Here is a 20145-nt window from a genome sequence, read left to right on the forward strand (position 1 = left end):
CCCTTTCCTTAATTGTTACTTGTTTCTCTATCTATCTGTATATATATTAAAATAATTGTGAGTTCATAATGATAACTTCAACCCTAATCTAGCACCACAGGTTTTAGTGTAGCCTTTCCCCCTTGCTTGTTTATACCTGGAGCTTATTATCTAAATTATATTTATTTATTTTGTTTAGTCCTAGTATACTATAAAAGTAGTTTCAGAATTGGTAACCTATACTGCTATGGAAACAAATTTACTAGCTACAGTGTAATATTTGTACAGTTATTTTTGTTTGCAGCCTTACTCAGCCAAAATTGTTTTCCAAAGTTACTTAGGTTGGTTCTTTTCTTCCCCTTCCCCTTCCATATGATTATGTTATTCATGTGTATTATTATTAGTGAACCTCTAATTTAGATTTCCCCAGTGTATGTGGGTATAACTGAGACACAGGGGGAAATCCGCTTACCACACTCCTCAGGCTTTTATGTAGCCTTGGCTGGAGACAGGATGTCCTCTGGTAAACACCACCAGAGTAGCAGGCCCTCTGGGCTCATTATCTTGGTCCCAGTCTACATTCCTAGCCTGGCTCTGAAGGAGCCTGAAGCTGCCCTTGGGTGATGAAACTTGGATACTCAGCAGCCTAAATATGACCACAGAATAAAAAGTGGGAAAATGCCTACCTGGCTTGCAGTGAGCAGTTAGATAGCAGGAAGCTCTTGTCAGCACCCTCAGAATGGTTCACTGGCACAAACCCAACAGCAAGCTATATAGTTTGCAGGAAGACTTCAAAGAATCTGTTTCTAAGTGTTGCTCTAGTTCAGGCCCTTTTAGGTCCTGTATTCTTTGTGCTTTGACTCTGGGTTTGTTCCGCCAAACAATTTCTTAACATCACATTTGGGCCACGTTATTATTATTATTTTTTTGTGGGTCAGAAATTTATTTATTTATATATTTTTAAACATCTTTATTGGAGTATAATTGCTTTACAATGGTGTGTTAGTTTCTGCTTTATAACAAAGTGAATCAGTTATACATATACATATGTCCCCATATCTCTTCCCTCTTGTGTTTCCCTCCCTCCCACCCTCCCTATCCCACCCCTCTAGGTGGTCACAAAGCACCAAGCTGATCTCCCTGTGCTATGCGTGGGCCACATTATTTAATAGGAGACTTTCTGAGAGAAACAGAGCAAGCTCTTACCAAAACACAAGTTCAGGTGCAGCACTGTTCATGCCTCTTTCCCACTCATTTCATTGCCAGTTCTCTTTATTTTGTCAAAAACACTTATTTTTATATAGAAACTTTCTACTTCCATCCTATCCTACTTTCTCTTTGATCTTGCAGTGAAATCTCTTGGGAAGATTCAGCAATACACTGTCAATGCTAATTAGCAGAAACAACAAGGGATTAAGTATGAAATTCTTATACTGTTTGGAAAGTAGCCTTCTTAATTCTCACTCTATTCTGAAATACATTTTATGTTTTCTTCAGATAAAAAAATCTATGTTCTTTCCTGCTTGTAAAAGTTGAAAACAAAGAAAGATGCATTGACACTAACTAAATCTTAATTTTAGGGGAGGAAGGTTTTGATTTGCTTGTTTACGTATCTCTGTTAGAGGATAAGATAATAATGACCCAAAGGAGGCATTGTTGATGTTATGCTTGTGGCATAGTGCCTTCCAAGAGGCTGCCCCGAACTAAACTGAGGGAATGTGGGAATCCATGGAAGAGAAGCCTCTTTTCTCTTTTTCAAGGTGTTGAAAACTATAGTTAAGAACCTCATTTATACAGCATGATTCCTTCCCCAAAATCTTAGTTTTAGCAGGACTGCCTACATAGCACTGAAACACAACCATTCCTGAGCTGAAACATAGCAGTTGCTGGTATTGTCTCAGCCATGTTGTCTTATGTTTGGGGAAGGAAATAAAGGAAAAGCCTCTTTGCAAATAAAACTGCAGAGTAAGAGAAGTGTTGGGCACACACCCGAAGAATATTGGGATTCATGTAACTCTCCCCTCTAAACGTATTGCCAAGGACATTGTGTGCTGTGCATTTTAGGAGGGCTTTGAAGCATTATTATATATAACTTCATACAGCCACTCTATGGAAAATTTCCAAATAAAATCTTGTTGGTGTTGGTAAGGAGGTTGTTTAGTTTGTTATTGTACTCTTCCTTACTCTCACCCTGTGAGTAAACCAGGTTTCCCATTCTCACAGAAGGGACAGTGAGAGCCAGTTTACCAAAACATTGCAAGAGTGTTTTGCTTTTCAAAACACCATTTTGATCCCAGAGGTTCTAATTCAAAAGTACCTGATCTTCTTTTTTTGTCTTTTGAAAAAAGTACTGATTAAATTCTGCTTTTAAGAAGTTAAGAAAAGAGCCTTTGGCATAAATTAAGCCCATTCTCTAAAATTATGCAGAGTAAAGTATCTTTTCCCCTAAACACTAGAAATTTCAGGTGAATATTTATAAGGATCTTAAGAACCATATGGGTGAGGAACAAATGACATCACATCATCATCTTACTGTCAGAGACCTCTAGAGGTGAGTCCAGCATTTGTCTAATATATTCTGAGGTCAGCTGTACTTTTGGCATAGTGTAATGTTTGTGGGGCATGCTGGGAGTGGGGAGAATGGGCAAGGAGTGGAGATTGTAGAGGGAGGAAGAAGGTCTAGAAGGGAAAGAAAGATGAAAGAGAAGCTGATGAGCAGTAGGCCTGCCTTCCCTAAAGACATGAGGTCATGAAAATTGGTTCAGGCTTTGTTGGGAAAGGAGCCCTATCCTGGTCAGGTTATAGGCTGTATTGTGGTCATTCTTCTTTAAAAGATCCCAGAGCATTTTATTGGTTAAGAATTTAATATGATGAGACTAAGCAGTTGCTTTCTGAAATTCTGCTACTTCTGCAGTGAAACAGAATTAAATAAATACAGCAATATTATTGATTGAAACTTCTTAGCAGAATTAAGAAGAGTTTACAAAATGTCCTTTTGTAAGTAATACATATCAGTGCATTTATGGGTGAAATGATACAATGTCTGATGTCTGGAATTTATTTTTAAATACTCCAGGAAAGAAAAGTGAGTGGAAGAGAAATGAAACAAAATCAGCATAATGCTGGTAATTTTTGAAGCTGAGTGAGGGGTTTATTCTTCTATTCTACTTTTGGGTATGTTTATGAAATTTCTGTAATAGAGTGAGGGTTTTTTTTTTAAGTTTAAAAAATGAAGGGGAAAAAATTAAATACAGAAGTAAAATGAGCATCACAGCTTCTAGTATATAACAAAAGTAGCTTTTCGTCTGTAGCTAGTGTTACCATTTCACATTGCAGTGGTTGTCAGAGTTTAGGCCTTTCCATGGAACCCAACAGCAAACCCAGGTCTTAGCACAGTGCTGAAAACTGAATGTATTTTCCCTAATGTATTTATGTATAATAGTTATAGGAGTGTATATGGTTGGCAGTAGGGGACACAGTGATTTCCTCTGTTTTCTTTGGGGCAAAATTATGAAAATCAGGGATGGGATGGGATATAGGGGACTGCTTTTCAGTGCTGCTTCTTCCCAGGGGCATTCATTTTGTCATGAACAGGATCCTCCTCTCCACCTATCAAATACTTCTTAGCATCTTTGGGTCTTCTGCCTAGCTGTAGTGGTCCTCAAAAAGGAAAAAAGGAGTGGAGGACTGCTTTCTTGGGTAGTATTAGAGCATCTGTCTGTTCCTGTGGGTCTGGAAGCAGCCAGGAGTCAGCTGGGCCCTTTATCTCTAACCTTTGGTCCTTGTCCGGCTCCCCATGAGTTGCACCACAGTTAGTTCCATTTGGCAAAAATAAATTGTAAACTTGTTGACATTTTTGTCCTCTTTACAATTCATTGTTTATTTTTCCATGACGGAGAATTTTGATGCAATTATCACTGAGCTTTCTGACAAAAGGGAAATAGCTGAGGAATTTTGATGAGTTACCCACTTCATTAATCAGAACAAGCATCTCTAGTTGACAGGGTTAGAATTACAATGAAGATTAGATAGCAAATTGCTGTTCCACCTAACGTCAATCATTCCTAGTGACAGCAGTGTGATTACACTTCAGGGAAGAGAGCTTTTCTTGCCAACAAAAGGAGGGTAACTCCAGTGCAGGTAATAAATTTAGCAGGGTGAGTGTCATTTCTTCTCTTGAGAGGAATCCTTAATGACCAAATGATGTCTCGTGGAAGATTTTGATTTTGAAAGGAGAAAAGCATTTCACTTAAAAACTTTCTAAATTTCACTTTGTAGTATTTTATTTTAAAAATTATTGTAGATATGTACTTAGGAGCAGTTCTTCCTACAGTGATTTTCAGTATTTTACTTACCTGTAACAAGCCTTAATTATCACCACAACTATAATAAAGAGATGGTAGAAATTACTAAAAGAACTCATGACTATATTTGAGAATCTATCAGAAATAAAAACATGGTGCAGAAATAAATGAACTAGGTAAGAAACGGAGGGAGGTCAGACTACTTGTCCATGTAGTTCAAACATTAAGTTCTTTGGCTTAAGCAGAAGGTGTTCCTCTTCTGACCGGTTGTGGTTTTAAATAATAGTTCTTGTTTCAAAGAGCAAAGGGATAGAGCACTGCTGTAGTTCGAGTGTAGAACTGAAGAGGAAAAGCAGGCCTGAGCGCTGCAGGGACGCCACTTGGGGGAGGGTAATAGGAGATGTGAATAGATGGTGACTGTGAACTATGCCACTTCTTGTCCGTTCTAAGTAGGAGTGGAGTGCTAGCATCTTCTCCCAGAGAAGACAGGACCGAGAATGTTTTCCTTTCCCAAGTATTTTCCTTCAAGCACATTTATGGGACTCCTGTTTGCCTAAATAATGTTTGCTGTGAATCAAGAATAACTAAGTGGCTATTCTTGATTCATACTTTTATTTTTTTAATTTAATTTAAATGGGATTGCTCTTTTGAGTAGGTGGGGAAAAAAAACCAATGGCAAGTTGATTTCAAGAAAGCAGTTACTATATGAGTATGTCACTTTGCTGCTATTAACTTCTGTGTAGTGAAACTGAATTATAGACCTTCAAAACCGATCATTTTGCTCTCACAGTCTAAACTTAAGTATTTTTAAAGAAATATATTGACTATGGCATTTACAGACTCAAATTTTCCCCCTCTTAAATTCAGATATTTTCCAGCAGTGCTTTTCTACTATAGTAAGTTGTACATCAAGTTCTTTCTCTTTCAGAAAAAAAGCTAGTAATTTGTTCTTCCTCTTTAAAAGAGACTTTTTGCCTAGTAGATGAGGGTCATCAGGATGCCTGAATGTTTCGGATTTAGCCTTAGGTATACCACTAACTCTTTGCTTTTTATAGTCATTATCCGTTCTCTATTTGAAGTTTGGCTTGGTAAGGTAAATTATAATAATATCTGCAGTCTCTCTATTTTGTAATGATGGTCTATGAGATAATAAAATAGTACATGTGAAATGCTTTGGACTAGAGAAAAAAAATGTGGAAATCCAAGAAGGACACTATTAACAGTGCTATTATTGTCAAGGTGGATTATGTTTATACTATTTCATCATTAGAAATATTCCAGGAGTTAAAATTAGAGATAAGTACCCATACATAGACTATTTCATCAAGTCTTTTAAGAAGAACCTCTTAAATGAAACTGGTAAATAGATATATTTTCTTTTGACTGTGGTGCACAAGTTAACACTGTTGTGTTTTTTTTCCATGCTGTATTTTGCGGGATAGATAAGTAAATAATAATGCAAAACGCATACCCTCTCAACCAGGAAGCTGTGTGTCTTTTCCTTGTTATGACTGAAGGCATATCTTATATTCAGCAGATTTCCCTTCCTCCCTTCCTCCCTTCCTCGCTGTTCTCTTGCTCTCTCCCTCCTTCCCTCCTTTCCTTCCACAGAATCTAAGGCGAAGGTCTAGGAAACATGCCCTCATTTGACATAATGGAAAGGGAACAAGGGCTTTTAAAAGACTGCCATGGTTTCTCGTAATGGAAAATTATAATAAAGAAGATTTTGTAGTTTGTCTAAATGGGAATATAATTGGTTTCTTTTGTAGAAAATATTTCAGGCCAAATGGGCTATTTCTAAGAAGTCTAGCCTGTGCTCTCTCATGTTATTGGTCTTTTAATTTATATATTCTCTCTCCCTATAACCTTTCAGAAATGGAGATTATATCTTAAACAACTTTGTTCAGAATTCCCAAATTCAAACACAGCTTACTAAATGTTGAAATAGTGAAAGACAAGTATTTTTAAAAAGAAAGAAGCAATAAATAGGGCTGACCCTGATATGGCTACCAAGTTCTCGAAGCTGGTCAGCAGGCATCTCCTATACCTCCCGGAGTCACTTGCTATGAGGTTACTTTCTGTTTTAGTGCTCCTCACACGTGGTACTCTCAGATCTGCCAGTGCCTCCTTCTGGAGGCTCACAGTCTTGTGGAAACTGGTAAACAGGTGATTATAACACAGTGTGATGACCATTCTGGGGCCATGCATAGGGTCAGTAGACCTTGTCTGATTTGTTGTCAGATACATATAGTGGAAGAACACAAGCAGCCTGCATATCTAGCTTCTGTAGGAGTGCTCACCAAAGCCCTGACGTGGTCAGTAGCCCAGCTGAAGCTGGTTTTTTTTTTTTTTTTTTGCGGTACGTGGGCCTCTCACTGTTGAGACCTCTCCCGTTGCGGAGCACAGGCTCCGGATGCGCAGGCTCCGGACATGCAGGCTCCAGCTGAAGCTGTTTTTAGCCATCTTGTTCCCAGGGACCAGAGACCCCATTCCATCCTATGGGATCTCCCATGTTCATTTGTGCAGGACATCAGTGGTGATAATGGTTAATGGTATTTTAAAGTCCAAGACAGCCTGGCAGGGGAGATCTGTTGGAAGCAGGCCTTTCAAGTCTCTCAAACAAGCCCCTTAACTTAGATCTTAGTTGTGACAGTTACTCCAGCTCTGCACAGGACTGGTGCCTTACAATGAGAATTAAATGTTTTAGTTTGCCGTGAGGCTGATAGTGCCTTCGTTGCATGGCTTGAATATTTTTTGTCATTTATTTGGGCATAAAGCAATTGTCTGTTCCCCTTCCATTAAGACAACAGTTCCTAGATTTGTTAGAAAAAGTATCAGGGAGTTATCTGAGGAGAGGTTTCTCACTAGTAGATATTAGAAACCCTAGTACTGATTTTCCAATGTTTCCATTGCAGTGTCAAAAACGGTATTTCTCTGCCTGGCACAAGCTGATTCTTGATCATAGGATTAAGCTGGGGAAAGCTGGGACCCTGTCTGACTGGAAGTTGCAACTGAAGGTCCTGCGGGCCTGGAGAGACTACACAAGATCCCAGAAGTTGGGGCGGGAGACTCAAGCCATGGAAAATGACCTTAGGGAAGAAAACAGGTACTATTACTTATGCCATGAAAATCCTTCTAGTATGTTTATGTAGGACATCTTTCCTCCTGAAGAATCCAGAAATAAGCTCTAAAAATGCTGTTCACTGGAATCATCTCATCTACTTATCATATATGATAATCACTGTTTTTCTCTGTTACATCCCAAACTAGAAAATTGTAACAGAAAATTATAAGCGAAAAAAATTTTTTGATTAACATATACCAATGTACATGCTTTCCTTTTTTAAAGGAAGCAAGTATTATGCTTTTCCCCTTATCCTTTGATGTAGTATCATTGCACCCTGGACCATCTTACAATTTAGAAGACAGAATTTGGCTTATGTGGTAGTAATTCTCATTAAGAGAAATCACTGTCTGCACATGGAATGTTAATTAGGGAGACAGGGAACATTCATCTGGGAAGGCAGACCTGGCAAGGGTGATTTCTCCCTTCCTCCACACCTTCTTTAGAGGTTTTGGACACCTTTATATCAGCTCCCTCTTAGGCTTGTGAATGACACAGAATTTGCCTTCAAATAAAACTTTCTTTGTTCCATCATCCTAAAATCAAATACATTTTCTTCTTTTCATTTCCAAGGTCAACTTTGCATTCTTGAACTGAAATCATAGATGTAGAAGGAGCCATTTGTTTATTGGTTGGGGGAGCTGGAGGGAGCAGTTCATGGTGTTATGTTTAATCACTTTTCTACCAGCAACTCTGTTATTCCTTCTGGGTGAAAAATTGGATGAATGGTACGTGAAAGCATCGTCATGTAGAAGGGAATGGTGCCCCCTGGAGTTGTGCATCCCTGTGACAGCATCAGGCCCTGGGGAGAATACTTAGGAGCCTGACACATGGCCCCTTGTCCTCAAAGAACTCAGTTTTGTGGGGAAAACGAGATCTAGAAACAGTACAGGTATGGATTAACATTATAAACTTTGTAATGCATCTCCTCCTGCAGCTGAGAACTTAGTAGAGGGAAGTAACCGGTGAGGCTCCTACAGAGTGTCCGGAAAGGCTTTATCAGGAAGATGGGTCTTGCTGGGCTCTGAACAGTAAGTAGGATGTTCCTAGGTAGAAAGAGGGAGATGAGGTAATGGCATTACGTGTGGCTGGAAATCATCAAGCATGTGGTTGTCAAGTTCATCAACTTGTGGAAGGCCTTAAATGCTAGGGCAAGGAGTTTAGGCGTTCTTAGGTAAATAAAGGTGAATTCCTGAAGGTTTTTCAGCAGGAGGGTGACCTAGACAGTTTTCATTTCCTACAGTATGCTGGGAGAAATCTTCAGTGGGGGGGGGGGGGGGAAGCTCTTTCACAATTTATGTCTAAATTTTCAGGACCTAGTGAATGATCTAAGGAATTGGGATGATAACTTACTCAAACCTGGATTTGTTGGATAAAGATGAGAAATTGGAGGTGTGGGAAAGGGGAAGCATCATGAGTGAGGGCATAGAGGGAGTGGCAACGAAGATGTTAAAGGTAAAAGTGGTCTGTGAAATTTACATGCCAGAAGAAACTTGTAGAAGAAAAATCTGAAGAACTTCAGATTCCATTCCAATTAAACTATTTAAATATAAAAGCACTAAATGGGGATTTCATAATAGCATTATGTGCCAATTTTTTTTAAAGATCCTCTTAGAACTTCTTGTCTCATATCTGTGAATTATTTTCAAGTGTCTATTTTTAAATGTTCAGAATGGGTGCTACATTTTTTTAACTGTCAGAGTTAGAAAATATTTAACTTATAATAATTTTTTTTACTATAAAACTTTAGAGCAAAAAATTCTTAGAGTAGGAAAGCACCTCAAGGAGCATCTGATCCAGCCCCTCATTTTATAGATGATAAAAAGTAAGGCACAAAAAGGATAAACAACTGTCTAAAGTCATAACGTTAGGAGTAGCCAGTCCAGGACTAAGCCTGGTCCTTTCGATGCTGAGTCAGATGCTTTTTCCTATAACATGCTGCTCCTAGTTAAATAGCGTCTAGGTGATGGCTCCCTAAGACAGTCATGTTTTTCAGTTATATTGCAGTTGACTTCAGATGATTGTAGATGTAAAACAAGAGAAGTAATGAACAAATAACAAGTCACGCTAGAAACATATAAGAAAGGATCTATTAGATACAAACTGTCCTTCATGCTGCTTCCCAGACTCTCTGCCTGTTGTCCGTTGTTCTAGAGATTGTTTTAGGAAATTGTTAGGTGATTTTGTTCAAAGAACGTTGGGATAATAGAGGTGGAGAAAAAAGCTCAAAGGTAGCTACTATCAATACAAGCAGAAACCAAGAAATGTCAGTGGGATCGAGGGTGTCAGGAGAGCCAGGACCCTCTTTACCGTGCTCATCGGAGTCTCTCCCAGTTCCTCTGTGCACACCAAATACATAATTGTTGAAAAATAGGTGAGTTAGTGGATGAATGAAGAGCTCAGTTGCTTCCTCTCCTGCAATTTAACTCCATAACATTTTCAAGCACTTTTTTCTAAATAGTGAGATCGAGGGATAGAGCGCATTTATTGTAAATGGGTTACTCATTGTAGCAACTAAACTCTTACCAGATTGACAAGACATAGGTGGTTCTTTGGCCCATCCACCGGGACATGGAAATCATTTGCTGTGTCTGTTTCTCAGATGTCAGCTGTGTCCTTAGCCTCCAGCTCTTAAATCCACATTTGTTTTTGCCACTTGGGCTTTCCTCTTACTGGCCATGCAGGGCCCAGCCTTTGGGGCTTCTTTCTTTGCCTTCTTTCCTTTTTGTTCTTCCCACTTTCTCTCTGGAGCAACAACAGATCCCTCTCTTCTTCTCATTCATGATTTAGCCACCATATTTTCTTTTTATAAATTTATTTATTTATTTTTGGCTGCTTTGAGTCTTCGTTGCTGGGCGTGGGCTCTCTCTAGTTGCGGTGAGTGGGAGCTACTCGTCATTGTGGTGTGCAGGCTTCTCATTGCAGTGGCTTCTCTTGTTGCAGAGCATGGGCTCTAGGCACATGGGCTTCAGTAGTTGTGGCTCGCGGGCTCTAGAGCTCAGGCTTAATAGTTGTGGCGCACGGGCTTAGTTGCTCCGCGGCATGTGGGATCTTCCCATACCAGGGCTTGAACCCGTGTCCCCTGCATTAGAAGGTGGATTCTTAACCACTGCGCCACCAGGGAAGTCCAGCCACCATATTTTCTTACTGAGCCTGTGCTCAGAGTCTCACTCCACACCAAGGTCATCCATGTATTTCTTCTAGAAAATGTACCTTGCTTTCCCTAATAGGAATTTTTGTCCATCTCTTTTCTTTTAAAAGTAGTTATGGTAATGGTGTTATAAAATTTCAATACAATATTGTAATACAATTGCAACATTAACAAATATTCCCAAACTCGAACTCAGGATTCAGTCACTGAGGAAATACAACAAAATTCTGGTACATACGCTAAGTTAGACCCTTGGACATGGTGCCATGGGAATTTGAACTGTATTTTTTAATTCTTTAGCATATTCACTTTTGAAAGTTGGCTCCAGATTTTTCATTCCTCCTCTCTCCCTTCTCTCAATTTACAGCCAGCGCTAGACAAATTGGGAAGAAGCAGTGTTTGTTTCAACATCCTCTACCCACCCTTCCTGAGCCTTGGTACTCAGTACCAAATACTTTGGGCCTTTCCTGGAACAGGCTTTTATCTCTTCCCTGTGTCCCTTTATCCCCTCATGCTCTGTCTCTGTACTCCTCAACTGACGTTATCCCTCCCAGGAAACTTATACATTAATAGGCATTGTCTGGAAACAGTGCCCCAAATGTAAGTGATGGGGATTTGAGGGTACAGTGGCAGGCCAGTAGAAAAACTGGCCCTATGATGTCCCTCAAACCATGGCATTCATTCATTCACTCATTCATTTATTCTGTTTGATAGCATATATTCAGTGAGTCAGCTTTACTGATGCTTACTGTGTACTAGACTTTTTTTTTTGGCCGTGCCATGAGGCATGCGGGATCTTAGTTCCCCGACCAGGGATTGAACCCGGGCCCCCTGCATTGGGAATGTGGAGTCTTAACCACTGGACTGCCAGGGAAGTCCCTAGACTCTTTCTTAAGTACCAGCAGGGGTACTCCTGCCTTCTAGGAGTTTTCAGTCTAAGTGAAGAAGTTAAAAATTTACCCAAATACTAAAAATAATTGCAACAGAAGGCACAATAATATAATAAAAACTTAGGAGTGACATAGACTTGGCTATCATGCATTACAATCCCCCAAGCAGCTTTTTAAAAAATAGAAACTCTCTGGTCCCATCTTCTGGGAGAGACAGATCGTGGCTAAGTAGAAGAGAGCACTTTTCAGTTTAGGGGAAAACTGGTAAACCAGCCCATATGCAGCTTGTGTGGCAACAGGCTGGGGTGAACCCGCCAGGCTAGCCTAGGGTTGGGGAGACTGAATTGAAAAGAGACTGTCAGATATTCCCCATTCCCAGCACTCCTGATTTCAGTGTGCTTTAGGGCAGTCATTTATGGAGCACCTCTGTTAGTCATGGTCCATTGCCCTCCCCTCCTTGCTCACCTGGGTATCCAGTTGAGAGGCTAGAAATTACATGGCATCTAGATGAAGCTGATAAAGCTCCTGATATCTGCCAGAGAGGCAGGAGGACCAGACTTGCATTGACTGGCTCACTTTAAAACTCTTTAAGGGCTTCCCTGGTGGCGCAGTGGTTGAGAATCCGCCTGCCGATGCAGGGGACGCGGGTTCGTGCCCCGGTCCGGGAAGATCCCACATGCCGCGGAGCGGCTGGGCCCGTGAGCCATGGCCGCTGAGCCTGCGCGTCCGGGGCCTGTGCTCCACGACGGGAGAGGCCACAGCAGTGAGAGGCCCGCGTACCACAAAAAAAAAAAAAAAAAAAAAAAAAAAAAAAAAACTCTTTAAAACAGAACTGTGTTATCTTCCACATTTTCCCTAGGGGGCTATCTGGTGCATTTCTTTTTTTTTTTTTTTTTTTTTTTTATTTATTTATTTTTTTTATTTTTATTTTTTCGTGATATGCGGGCCTCTCACTGTTGTGGCCTCTCCCGCTGCGAAGCACAGGCTCCGGACGCACAGGCCCAGCGGCCATGGCTCACGGGCCCAGCCGCTCCGCGGCACGTGGGATCCTCCCGGACCGGGGCACGAACCCGCGTCCCCCGCAGCGGCAGGCGGACTCCCAACCACTGCGCCACCAGGGAAGCCCTGGTGCATTTCTTAATGCATTAGCTTATGCATTCCTATTCCTGCTGAACCTGCCTGTCCCAAATGCAGCTGTTTGCATCATTGCTATTTTTATGTTCTGTTCAGATTTCAGCACTCAATGAGATCAGTAGTATGTGGTTATTTATTTGTCATTTCTCATTTCCCTTTAAAAAATTCAAGACACTTTTTAGATATCTAGTAGTCTTGTCCTAAGATAGTGTTATTACCTTACATGTGAATTTGTTCTATATTTTCAGATTCTTTTAAAAATTTAATTACATCTTTAAAAACAAAATTCTGTAGGATAGGCAGTATAGGGCTTGTTGTTGTTGTCGTTAGAGTGACACCATCTTTGAGGAGGAATTTAGATACTTTCAGCTGCTTGCCCAGCGTCCTATATCTAGTTGGTGTTCTTCTGACTACTGTGTTTTAGAATGTGCATCAATAACTAAGTATCATTTGAGGTGTTGATTCTAAGCATCCTGGTTCATATTTAAATTCATATTTAAACCTATATATCTTATATTCTTAGTTCTTTAGAGACACTCTTTCTCTGCATGCAGTTGTATAATTATAATGATCAGTTTATAGACCCTTGCCAGAAATTCCCTGATTTCAGCTTGGAAACATATTGGGATAGGATGTTTTTCATAAAGAAACTCTGTTCTTCATTTTATGATTATCTGGGAACTGTGGAACCATTTCTTTGGGTTAGCATGCCCAAGTAAATCACATCTGACTAAGCTTTTAATAAATTTTAGTGATTTTTCACATTCAGAAATGTTTGTGTTTTTAGTGTCATCATTTAAAAAGTATAGAAATGGGGACTTCCCTGGTGGCACAGTGGTTGGGAGTCTGCCTGCCAGTGCAGGGGACGTGGGTTTGAGCCCTGATCCGGGAAGATCCCACATGTCACAGAGCAGCTAAGCCCGTGCACCACAATTACTGAGCCTGCGTGCTGCAACTACTGAAGACCATGTGCCTAGAACCTGTGTGCCACAACTACTGAAGCCTGCGTGCCTAGAGCCCATGCTCCGCAACAGGAGAAGCCACCGCAATAAGAAGCCTGCACACCGCAGTGAAGAGCAGCCCCTGCTCGCGGCAGTTAGAGAAAGCCCATGTGCAGCAGCGCAGACCCAATGCAGCCAAAAATAAATAAATTAAATAAATAACTTTATAAGTGCATCCATTCTTTAAAAAAAAAGTATAGAAATGGACTTATCTGCAATATTGTCACTCTGCTGAAGTGAATTGCAAGCAAGCAAGAGTAGAACCAGTCTTGTCTCTGGATCCCTAGCTTCTGTGTTCCTACCCTTCCCATGAACATAGATATCTTAAGTACATCTTCAAATCTCCTGCATGCTCATGATAGAGAGGGCTCTAAACACAATAATTAGCACGTATTTTTTAACCCACCTTTTTTTTTTTTACTGTTTAGTCTTTTTGTTGTATTTACAGAAATATTTTTCTCTTTGCCTTTTCCTACTGTCCAAATAACCCTCTCCTTGACAGTCAGAACTCCAGTGTGGCTTTTGGCTGTTTATGCTGTAAAAACATGAAATTAATTCATCAGGTAAATTTCACACTCCTCCTTCCTAAGCAGATTGATGTAAATCAAATTTTACATTAATCAGACAGAGCAACATACATCTAGTCTGTGGAAATACATGATTTCCACTTACTTGAGTAAAATGCCATCAGATGTTTTGTTTGTTTCACTGTTTAGACATTGATATTTTGGGAGCTTTGTTCTTACCTGCGTTGCTACCTGATTTATTATTCTTATTTCTTTTAAAATTTTTATTTCAAGGTTATTCAGTCTCAGATACTTTTTTTCCATCAAAGTAAAATATTATATATAGATGTTTATTACCACCTATATTGTATTTTTATTATAAAAACCATTAGTCAGTCGTATTTATCTATCATTGCATTAGAAAGAAGCAATTATATATAATGAAATATGCTCTTGGCAGAATTGCTGTTAACATTTGTCCTGAATTCTATTATTTCAGTCAACACTACTCTCAGTTGTTTCACCCAACTTCTCCGACTTAATGTTAAATTCTGTGGCTCTAGAGTAGTATTTCAAACTAAGGGTTTTAACTCATTAATGAGTCCTAAAATCAGGCTCAAGATGAGGCATATTTTTTAAAAAATAGAAAAGATTAGAAAAGAAACATTGGAGTACATCTCTGGTAGTAAGGGTGAATATCGTTTGGTGGAACCTTTGTTTCAATTATTTATACTTTTGTTTCATGCACACGTACACACATCAACTTATTTTGAAGTCATAGTGTGACACTTTTTTCTTTAGGTGGCAGTCAAAAAAGGTTTAAAAGTCACGTAAGCATTTAAGAACTGTAGAAATGTTCTTCTGACTCATTGGCTTAAAATGTTACGATTTTTTTGATATGACCCCAGAAAGTCCATGAGGAGGGTTAAACATTATGTATGTTTAACAGAAATGGATATGCAAATAGCGTTGTAGAGACCTTATTCCAGTCTTCTTTACAAGATAAAATCACGTAGGTATCTAAACAATCTTGGGTCTTAAACCTCAAAACTGACCCCGGTTGTGACATAAGTTCCAAGCTCTACAGCTCACTTCTTTGGAGACAGTAATCATCCACTTATAGATTGATCTCAGAAATCTCTACACTTGAATTCTCAACTGGCTGCCACAAACATGTCTCCTAATGGAGAGTCCCTTTGGGAGGGGAATGTAGCTGGCAGTTCCCAACTCCACTCTCACGTCCCCTAACATCATGAAGTCTCCAGGAATCAAAAGGAGCTCCTCCTTAGGAAGAGAGTGAATCAGACCCTCTACTAGACTGTGAGTGAGTTCTCTGAGAGCAAGTGCCTTGTGTATGCCCTTCACACGTTTCTAATGTTCAACAAGTGTCTTCACAAAGCACTTCTTCATTCACTCAGTTTATGGCTTTGGTAAATGAGACCTTCTCTATAGAGATCCTTTCCCTGACCAAGTCCTTCTTTCACAAGATCCACCCTCATAATTTCATGTTGATTTTTATAAGTCTTATTCTTAATTATTGACAATTCACTTGTTAAGTTTCGTTCCTTTCTCTTTCTCCCAAACCTCTTGTCTTCCTTAGATTTGCAAATATAGCTGAATATCTCCCTCATGTATGCTTATTTTTTAAAAGCAGTTATTTGAATACCTATTCTTTCTGCTCCTTCCCCTCCAAAAGCTCTCAGAAACTATTTTATGGTAATCAAAAAATTGAATATGCCTTTGTGATGTGATAGAACAGAACAGTCACTCTTCTGGAGCAATGCCTTGAGGTGCCAGTGACTTCTATTAGCAGACCCTTTGCCTTGGGGAGCTTTATAAAATGATTCCTTTGAGCTTAAATAAAAGAATAAGCTGGAGCTAAAATGGAGCATTTCTGGGACTCCTTTGGACTTGTATTTCATTTATATTATCAACCAAAAAGCAGTAAATGGCTTCTCTTTTTTAATGGAAGTGCTTTGTTTCTTAGAAAACAACAACTGGCCACTGACTATAACCGGAAACAAGTTCTCCGACACCGTTTTACAGAATGGCAGCATTGGCATCGTGCAGAGATCCAAAAGAGAGAGCTGGCTGTTACAAAGGAGGAAACTAGGAAGAAAATGAATGAGCTGCTGAAGGCAGCGTCACTAGGGAAACTCAGTGCAAACCTGTCATCAAGCATCAGTCTACTTGAGGAGGCAACAGCCATGGAGGATCCACCTAGAAATGGAGAGGTAAGTTGCTTTTCCTTTGCTTAGTCTTCCTGCTTTTGAGCTTTATACTTTATACTAGCCTAGGGTATGTTAGCTGTTGTCAGGTTGCCTGGCCTGGGCTATCTAAAAGATGAGAGCTGCTACAGTACACAAAGTTTATCTTTCAGTCAGTGTTGATTTTCTTGAACTGAATCCTCTTTTATAATCACATACAAACTGGTATAGTTGAAACTTGGTAGAGACGTAATATAGACAGGGAATTTAAAACAACTAAGCAAAAGATTCTTTCAGGAACAGCTATGTAAAGCATTGTTTACAACTCTTGAACACCTCTTATTTGATTGTCAGGCATTTCCTTTCTAAATGAGTTTGTGACTTATAAGAGGGGAATGTTTAAGTTTTTATTTTCCTAATAAGAAGAATCATATGTATTAATTGTAGCAATTTGGCAGGAGAAAATGACAGAGGAAAAAGAAAAATAGGCAATAATTCTATCATTTAGAGATAACCACCAATAAATAACATATTGAAGTATAGCCATCTTGTCTTTATTCAGGCATATGCAGATTTTTCTCTTTAATATTGTATTTAGCTTTTAAATTTTCTTCAGTCAAGTCATTGAGGATATCTAATCTGTCATAATACAGGAAAAGGAAGGCCATGTATTTTTTCTTCCTTTTTAAATTGAAATACAGTTGATTTCCAATATTGTTAGTTTCATGTGTACAGCACAAGTGATTCAGTTATATATATATATTTTTTCAGATTATTTTCCATTATAGGTTATTACAAGACATTGCGTATAGTTCCCTGTGCTATACAGTAAATCCTTGTTGCTTATCTGTTTTATATACAGTAATTTGTATCCATTAATCTCATACTCCTAATTTATCTCTCCCCCTTCCCTTTTCCCTTTGGTAACCATAAGTCTGTTTTCTATGTCTGTGACTCTGTTTCAGTTTTGTATATACATTCATTTGTATTATTTTTTAGATTCCACACATAAGTGATATCACATAATATTTGTCTTTCTCTGTTTGATTTAGTTCAGTTAGTATGATATTATCTAGGCCCATCCATGTTGCTGCAAATGGCAATATTTCATTCTTTTTTATGGCTGAGTAATAGTCCACTGTATATATATACACCACATATTCTTAAACCATTAGTCTGTTGATAGGCACTTGGGTTGTTTCCATGTCTTGGCTATTGTAAATAGTACTGCTATGAACGTTGGGGTGTATGTATCTTTTCAAATTAGAGTTTTCATTTTTTCTGGATGTATGCCCAGGAGTGGGATTGCTGGATCCATATGATAGCTCTATTTTTATTTTTTTAAGGAATCTCCATACTGTTTTCCATAGTGGATGCACCAATTTACATTCCCACTGACAGTGTATAAGGATTCCCTTTTCTCCACACCCTCTCCAGCACTTATTGCTTGTAGATTTTTTGATGATAGCCACTCTGACCAGTGTGAGGTGATACCTCACTGTGGTTCTGATTTGCATTTCTCTAATAATTAGTGATGCTGAGCATCTTTTCATGTGCCTGTTGGCCATCTGTATGTCTTCTTTGGAAAAATGTCTATTTAGGTCTTCTGCCCATTTTCTTTATTGGGTTGTTTGCTTTTTTGATATTGAGGTGTATTCATTGTTGTATATTTTGGATATTAACCCCTTGTCAGTTGCATTGTTTGCAAATGTTTTCTCCCATTCAGTGGGTTGTCTCTTCATTTTGTGGATGGTTTCCTTTGCTGTGGAAAAGCTTTTTAGTTTGATTAGGCTTATTTTTGCTTTCATTTCTTTTGCTTTGGGAGCCTGATGTAAGATAATATTGCTGTGATTTATGTCTAAGAATGTTTTGCCTATGTTCTCTTCTAGGAGTTTGATGATGTCATGTCTTATATTTGGGTCTTTAAAGCATTTTGAGTTTATTTTTGTATATGGCGTGAAGGAGTGTTCTAATTTCACTGATTTACATGAGATTGTCCAGCTTTCCCAACGCCACTTGCTAAAGAGACTTTTTTCTCCATTGTATATTCTTGCCTCTTTTGTCATAGATTAATTTACCGTAGGTGTGTGGGTTTATTTCTGGGCTCTCTATTCTGTTCCCTTGATCTGTATGTCTGTTTTTATGCCAATACCATGCTGTTTTGATTACTGTAGCTTTGTAATATTGTCTGAAGTCTGGAAGTGTTATGCCTCCAGCTTTGTTTTTTTTTTCTTCAGGACTGCTTTGGCAATTCTGGGTCTTTTGAGATTCCATATAAATTTTAGGATTATTTTTTATAGTTCTGTGGAAAATGTCATGAGTATTTTGATAGGTGTTGCATTTAATCTGTCAATAACTTTGGGTAGTATGGCCACTTTAATAGTATGAATTATTCCAATTCAAGAGCATGGGATATCTTTCCATTTCTTTGAATCACCTTCAGTTTCCTTTATCAGTGTTTTGTAGTTTTCAGTGTATAGGTCTTTTACTTCCTTGGTTAAGTTTATTCCTAGGTTTTTTGGGGATTTTTTTGACACAATTTTATTTAATTAATTCATTTACTTATTGAAGTATAGTTGATTTATAGTATTGTGCCAGTATGATGTAATTTTAAATGGGATTTTCTTTTTTGCTTTCTCTTTCTGATATTTCATTGTTAGTATTAACAAATGCAACAGATTTATGTATGTTAATCTTGTATCCTGCTACCTTACTGAATTCCTTTTTTTTTTTTTTTTTTTTGGCCATGCTACATGGCATGTGGGATCTTAGTTCCCTGATCAGGGATCAAACCCATGCCCCCTGCAGTGGAAGCATGGAGTTTTAACTACTGGACCTCCAGGGAAATCCCCTTACTGAATTCATTTCTTAGTTCTAATAGTTTTTGTGTAGAATCTTTATGGTTCTCTGTATAGAGCATCATGTCATCTGCAAATAGTGACAGTTTTACCTCTTCTCTTCCGATTTGGATACCTTTTATTTCTCTTTCTTGTTGATTGCTGTGGCTTGGACTTCCAATACTGTGTTGAATAGAAGTGGTGAGAGTGGGCATCCTTGTCTTGTTCCTGAATTTATTGGGAAGGCTTTCAGCTTTTCACCATTGAGTATTATATTGGCTATGGGTATATCATAAATGGCTTTTATTATGGTGAGATATGTTCCCTCTATACCCACTTTGATGAGAATATATTTTTCTACTTAATAATAATGTAATCTGTTTTTCTAAAATTATTTTCTGCAATGTAACGAGAATTTTCTGTGTCACTAAATCTACTTCTGCAACAGTAGTTCCCAACTGAGAGTATAACACAGAATCAGACCTACTAAATCAGAATTTCTGGATGTGGGGCACCATACTTTTTTTAAAGTTCCATGGGTGAACCTGATGTATAACCCCTGGTTAAGGACTGTCATTCTGTGCCATCTTTCTTAATGGCTGCATGAAATTCTGTCATGAACCATGAGCTAGACTGTATACCTCCTTCTTTGTTGCTGGACATTTAAGTTGTTTCTAGTTTGCCACTATTATAAACAAAGCTTCAATGAACAAGTAGCTAAGTCTTTGCACACATCCATAAGGCTTAACTTAGGATAAATACCTAAAAATAGAATGCATATTTTAAAGACTTTTACCAAATTGCCCTTCCAGGAAGGTTGTCAAAGAAGTACCTGTTTTCCTGCCTGATAACATATTTATCATTTTTGCCAAGTTGACAGGTAAAATATTTTTTGTGTTACTATTGCTTCAACATTTGCATTTTTTATTACTAGTGAGGTTAAACATTTTTTATATTTTCCATTTACATATATATATGTATCTAAAAATGGGTATAGGAAGATGAATAGTGA

The 20145-nt window shown here is 38.6% G+C and overlaps 1 protein-coding gene across 3 annotated transcripts in view; it reads left to right on the top strand.

Moving 5' to 3' along the window:
* CCDC191 (coiled-coil domain containing 191) overlaps positions 1 to 20145 on the top strand; it is a 102546-nt gene that overhangs the window by 36423 nt on the left and 45978 nt on the right. For all 3 annotated transcript variants that reach the window (XM_059065156.2, XM_067034611.1, XM_067034609.1), the window contains 2 exons: positions 7199 to 7389; positions 16077 to 16323. In XM_059065156.2, coding sequence (XP_058921139.1) covers positions 7199 to 7389; positions 16077 to 16323 — 438 coding nt within the window. The remainder of the gene's footprint in view (positions 1 to 7198; positions 7390 to 16076; positions 16324 to 20145) is intronic.

This window comes from Kogia breviceps, chromosome 5 (assembly GCF_026419965.1).
Source record: "Kogia breviceps isolate mKogBre1 chromosome 5, mKogBre1 haplotype 1, whole genome shotgun sequence".
NCBI classification, from domain to species: domain Eukaryota; kingdom Metazoa; phylum Chordata; class Mammalia; order Artiodactyla; family Physeteridae; genus Kogia; species Kogia breviceps.